General features: G+C 50.2%; 1 protein-coding gene across 1 annotated transcript in view; it reads left to right on the forward strand.

Moving 5' to 3' along the window:
* Window positions 1–5763: 5763 nt before the first annotated feature.
* The window catches only part of ECE1 (endothelin converting enzyme 1), a 178397-nt gene continuing 177936 nt past the window's right edge, over window positions 5764–6224 (forward strand). The window contains exon 1 of the mRNA XM_074218208.1: window positions 5764–5978. Coding sequence (XP_074074309.1) covers window positions 5976–5978 — 3 coding nt within the window. The 5' untranslated portion in view covers window positions 5764–5975. The remainder of the gene's footprint in view (window positions 5979–6224) is intronic.

Genomic DNA, 6224 nt, shown 5'->3' on the forward strand with positions numbered 1-6224 from the left:
TTTGCCAGGCAATAGGGTTAAATAACTTGTCCAAGGTCACACAGTTAATTATGTATTAAGTGTCTGAAACTCAATTTGAACTCAGGTGCTCCTGACTCCAGGGTGGGTGCTCTAACTACTATGCCACCTAGGTGCACCAGGCCTTTTTACTTTATTCTATAGGCAATGGCTGTCTCTCAACAAGGGTTGAGTGAGTCTCCCCTCATCTCTCACTGTCTGTCACCATGTCTCTGATTCTCTGTCTCTGTCTCTCTCTCTCTCACCCTCAATCTCTCTCTCTCTTCTTCTCCCTCTCTGTCTGAGTGAGCACTGAGAAGATTATTTTATAACTATGTACTGGATAGATTGCAGAGGGGAGAGAGACAAGTGAAAGATCACTTAGAATTATTGTGATATCATTAAGTTTGAGGAATTGAGAAATAGCAAGAATCTAAGCCTGTGGGGCTGTAATAGCTAAAGGGTGTGGACAGGAAGGACAGCAAGAGAGCATGGAAAGATTTCTCTGTGTCATAGCAGTGCATCTCTGGGAATTTTAGTGACTTTCCTTGCATGTCTGGATTTACTTCCTCATGTTGTGTGAGTGTCTCTGAGAACTATCTTATGCATGAGGCTTATCACTGTCTTGGCAATATGGTCTTGAGAACATCTAATATCCACCTTCTCTGATCGGGTCTTTCCTATTAACTGGGGTGGGTCTGTGTCAGAAGTCATAGGACCTTAGCAACCCCGTGGTACAATGGCTAGAACACTGGCCCTGGAGTCAGGAGGACCTGATTTCAAATCCAGCTGTGTGACCTTGGGCAAGCCACTTAATCCTAACTGCCTTCTATCCAGGACTATTTCCAGTTATCCTGATCCATATCTGGCCACTGAACCCAGATAGCTCTGGAAGAGAAAGTGAGGCTGGTGACTTAGCATAGCCCCCTCACTCAAATTCAATTCATTTGCTTCCTCCCTGATGTCATGTCTTCTTAGAGAATGAAGGACAAACTTTTTTTTTTTTTTTTGCAGGACCCTGGTAGATAGTGAGGTTTTGAATCAAGAGATACTGCAAAAGTGTGTCAACAGAACCCTATGAGTGATTGGATGTAGGAGATGAGGAAGAAGGAGTCCAAGATATTTTGAGCCTAAGTGACAGGGAGGCCTTGATTATAAGTGTAATAGGAAAGTCGCAAAAAAAAAAAAAATGAACCAGAAATAGAGGAGTAGATCTGGGACAAAGATTGGGGCTGAATGTCTAGATTTAGGAGTGACTTGCATAGTAATCTAGTCTATCTTTCCATCCACCTTTCATATTCTTCCTCTCTTCATTAATGCATTCCAGTCAAACTAGAATACTACCTAGTCTATCTTGTCCTGGTCCTCACCCGCTTCTACGCCTTCCTGCAGGTCATCCCTCATGCCTGCAATAGATTTCTTCCTCATCACTATTAGTAGAAAGAGAAATAATTATCTCTTGTTCCTCAAATTTTCTTGAGAGTACTTCATCTTAGGCTCTCCTAACCCTATCAACATTGACTTTGTATCATGTTTAAATATGCATTTCCTTAACCCCTTCTCCCAATACCAGTTTGGAAACTCTTGGAGATACTTCGCTGACTAGAGTATCACCAGCATCTAGGGCAGAAGGCCCTAGAAGCCCCCCCCCCCAATAGACAGAAGGCATTGAGATCTTTTTAATTGAATTGGATTTTAGACGCATCTTTCAGAGAAGTTGTCATTTATCTAAAGTCACATTTCTATTTAAGTCAGATAATAATGCTATTACAATGTCTAGGCACAACCCTGCCATTTATAAATGGTATAACCTGGGGCAAGTCTAAGTCTCAATTTCTGAATATATGAAATGATGGACTAAACATTTTCTAAGCTTCTTTCCAGCTCTAAATCTCTATGTTCTATGTCTAGTTCTAACAATTTTATGTTCAAAAAACTGTTTCCTCTATCTATGGCCCCTCCTAGGACTGACAAGTTTTAAGGCCCTCTATTCTAAGATCTGTTCCCTCTAATATTCTATTTTTTATGGTCATTCCTTCCAGTTCTGAGATTCCATTTAAACAAAGAATCTCTCCAGAGCCTCAGACTCTAATCTGCTCTTTGCTACTAGGGCTTTCCCTCCCACCTCAAAGATTCTATTTTCCATGGCCCCTTCCACTTCTGAAATTCTATTATCAAGACTAGTCCTATAAATGAGGAGGTCAGGAGATTCTAGGGGCTAAGCACAAGGGAATCTCGAATGCTCAGGCTCATCCAGTGGTTCATGTGACTTGGTTGGATTTTGAGGTATGAGAGGACATCTCTTGTTGATTATAGTCAATGTGCATTTGACCTATTTTCACAACTAGATGCCATTAATGAAGAGGTGATCCCTAGAGGAGTTTCTCAATCAGGCACTATGCTAAATGCTGGGGATACAAAGAAAAGCAAAAGATAGACCCTGCTCTCAAGGAGGAGTCTACAGGAGGAGGATTCACAAAGATGTGCAACAAACTATAGAAAGGAATTCTTGGAGATGATCAACAGAGAAAAGGTATTGGATCAAGGGGGAGTGAGCAAAGTTTTTCAAAGAATGTGGGATTTTAGTTGTAGCTTGAAGGAAATCAGGAATCAAAGATGAGGAGAAAGAATTTCAGGCCTGAGGAACAGCCAGAGACAATTCCCAGGGATAGGAGATGGAGTGTCTTGTTTGAGGAACACCTGGTTCACATCACTAGATCACAGAGGTGTGTGAATGTACAGTAGGCATGTTGTCCAAAGGGCTCGCATGAGGAGGCAACTAGATGCCCTAGAAGCCTGGCCTTGGAATCTGGAAACCCTGCATTCAGATCCTACCTTAGATACTTTCTACATGGTCTTGGATAAATTGCTTAAGCCCTCTAACTTTCCTCATTTATAAAATGAGTGTTGGCCCATTGAGCCACTGGTTCAATGGCCTCCCTCCAAGACCTAGGCCTCAATGGCCTAAAGATATGATTCTCTGATTCTTTTCTTCTTCTCCCTTTCCAGGTTGGCTGCTTTAGAGGACAGGACAGGAAATTGTTCAGATTAAGGAATTTTTTATTTAGAGATGGATGGAACCTCAGACATGTCTCCCTCTCCCAGCTCCTTCAACAGGTCTTTTAGATGAATTGTGCTGCTGCTCAGCCACTAGCCTTCTCTGACCAGCTCCTCTCCACTCTTATAGATGATCAGATCAACTTCTAATTCATTTCTCCTCCATCCTTCAAACCCCAGATCAAGGCCCACTCCTCCAAAAAGCCACTGCTTATACTAGCCCCTGTCTCATTTTGAGCAACAAACAATTTAGAACTGCATGAAACCTTAGGGATCATCTAATATAAGCTCCCCCCCTTTTTTTTTTTTCTTACAGCTGAGAATGGTGAAGCCCAGAGAGGGAAAATAACATAAACTCACTTTGGTAAGTTTTCAGATCCAGGATTTAGCCCTCACCCCCAAATCCCCATCTTTCCTACCCCCTCACCCTTTCTCAGAGCTCCCTTTCATTTGGAACTGAAGACATACTACCTAGGCTTTTATAGTGCTAGAGGTTGTATTTGTAAGGAACCTTAAAACATGTAACATCAGACCTGGAAGAGACTTTGGATCATGGTATTTTAAAGCTGGAAGGGACTTTCTAATTAAAGCTGGGAAAAGATCACTTAGAGATCATCTCTTCCTCTGTGAGATGGGGAAACTGGGACCCAGAGAAAGGGTGGGTGATTTACTCAAGGTCACACAGTTAAAGGGGCCAATTAGGTACATTTTTACCTTAATATTTTTTCTTCTCAACTTGATTAAGCAAAATGAGAGCCTAGGTTATGTAATTTTCCCATAGTGACAGTTATGGAATCTTAACCCTATGAATTCAATACCTTATTTAGTTCCCTAGCATGCCCCTTCCCATACTAACGTTTTATATTAACCCCCCCCCCCTTCCAAGGGGGAGTCCAGGGTGAGGCAGGAAATCTGCTGCACAAGTTTCTGAGAGTAAAAGGCCTTCCCATCTGGTGTCTCTCCTTTCCTTTCTCTTCCTTCCCTTTTCATTTCTGCACGTTTGAAACTCACAGGTAACCATGGAGGTACAGTGGACAGGTAGTCAGGAAATGTGGCTGTTTTTGAAGCCAAAGCAGCTTAGTCCAACTCCTTGCTCTGCCAATTACTGAAAGTGATCTGGGTCAAACCACACCCTTTTTGAACCTTAGTTTTCTAATCCATTAAATGGAAATGATAATTAATGTTCCCTATCTCACTTGTTTATTGTGTTAAAGTGCTGCCTGAAAAGGACTGTTGTGTAACCAGGCAGTGAAGAAAGGTGGTGAAGATAGTGTTGGACTTGGAATCTGAAGTGGAACATAAATCTGATCTCACACATTAGTTGTGTGATCTCGGGCAAGTCACTTCTCTGCTTCAGTTTTCTCCTCTGTGATAACAGCACCAACCTTCCCCCGTTCCCTCCCCGCTTCTTCTGACAGGATACTCGCCATGCTAAACATGGATCCCTACGAATCCTGTTGTGAAAGAAGAATCACATCCATGAAAGTGTTATGTAAACGCTGGTTGTGGTCATGGTTGTCTTAGGCAGGTCACCCATGACATTTCTTGGTTTCAAGGAAAGAGGAATAGCAGACCTTGGTTCAAGGGCCAGCTCCACTACTCACTGGCTTTTTTGTGACATGGGAATGTTTTGATCGCTCTGACCTCAGTTTCCTCATTTGTTTAGGGTTTTTGCAAGGCGCCGGGGTTAAGTGGCTTGGCCAGGGCCACGCAGTTGGGTCATCACTGAGGTCTCTGGTCCTCCTGACTCCAGGGCCGGTGCTCTAGCCACCGCCACCTAGTCGCCCCCAGTTTCTTCATTTGTAACAGGAGAAAAAGGGCAACTGGACACATGGTGGGTAGCCGCGTGACCTTGGGCAGGCCACTGGACCGTGACCGCCGCCCCCAAGGGCCATCTCCATCATCCTGAGGCACCTCTGGCCCTGGACCGGACGGCTCGGGGGGGCCCCGCCCCCATCCATTTCACGTGCTGCCATGACGTCATCGCCCCCCAGGTCAGGGGCCTGGGGGGGGCAGGGCCGTGGGCGGGAGCGGGTGACCCCGCGGCGGGTACTGAAGCCCCAGGAGTGAGGAGACCCGGGGGCCCCGGGCGGCTCACTGCCCATCCGGGCCTCAGTTTCCTTCCGCGGCACAAGCAGGAGCGGGATCCGGCGCTCCGGGCCGCGCACTCACGTGCGGGCGCGCTCACGTGCGGGCGCGCACAGGGCACACGGCCGCCCGCCCCGGCGCCCGCGCGGGCAGAGGTCACGGAGCTCCCGAGGGCGCCCCCGCCTGACCCTCGGCCGGGCCCTTCGCGCCCCGAGTCTCCCCGAGCCTTGGCCGTGCGCCCCTCCCCCCGCTCCCCCCGCGTCGCCCCGGCCCCGAGGTCACCACGAAGGGTTAAGGCCCGGGGTGAGGAAGTCCGTCCCGCCGCGCGCTGATTGGCTGCTCGGCTCCTGCCCGGCCCCCCCACGGGGCTTGGCCATAGGCCCGCCAGTTGGCCCCGCCCCTCGGGCTCCGCTGGGGGGGAGGGGAGCGCGCGGCTCTGCTAAAGGGGAGGCTCGGCGGAGCCGCGGCGCCGCTCCCGCCCCGCTGCGCCCCGCTCCGCTCCGGCCCCGGCCCCGCTCCGGACCCGCTTCGCTCCGGCCCCGCTCCGGCCCCGGCCCCGCTTCGCTCCGGACCCGCTCCCGCCCCGCTCCGCTCCGGCCCCGCTTCGCTCCCGCCCCGCTGCGCCTCGCTCCGCTCCGGACCCGCTCCGCTCCGGCTCCGCTCCCGCCCCGCTGCGCTCCGGACCCGCTCCGCTCCCGCCCCGCTCCCGCCCCGCTGCGCCCCGCTCCGGCCCCGTTCCCGCTCCCGCTCGGCGCCGGGCGAGCAGCCCGATCCCTCCGGAGGCGGCGGCGGGGAGGAGCCGCAGGGTCCCGGGCGCTGTCGGAAGGAGAGCTATGGTAAGGGCAGGCGGCGGGCAGCGCGGGGGCGCGGGCTGCTGGGCAGCGGCCGCGTCCCGGAGCGCCGCGAGGGCTCCACGCCGGCCTTTCGGAGCTGCCGCACAGTTCGGCGCGTGCGGCCGCAGTTGCAAGATTGGGTTTGATTTGATTTGATTTGTGCGTTCCGGATCTCCGGAGTCGTGAGGCTGGGTCTGATGGTGCCCTCCGGAGTGGCAGGGCTGTTTGTGTGCCAGCAGGCTGGTCTGG

Source organism: Macrotis lagotis, chromosome 1 (genome assembly GCF_037893015.1).
Source record: "Macrotis lagotis isolate mMagLag1 chromosome 1, bilby.v1.9.chrom.fasta, whole genome shotgun sequence".
NCBI lineage: Eukaryota > Metazoa > Chordata > Mammalia > Peramelemorphia > Peramelidae > Macrotis > Macrotis lagotis.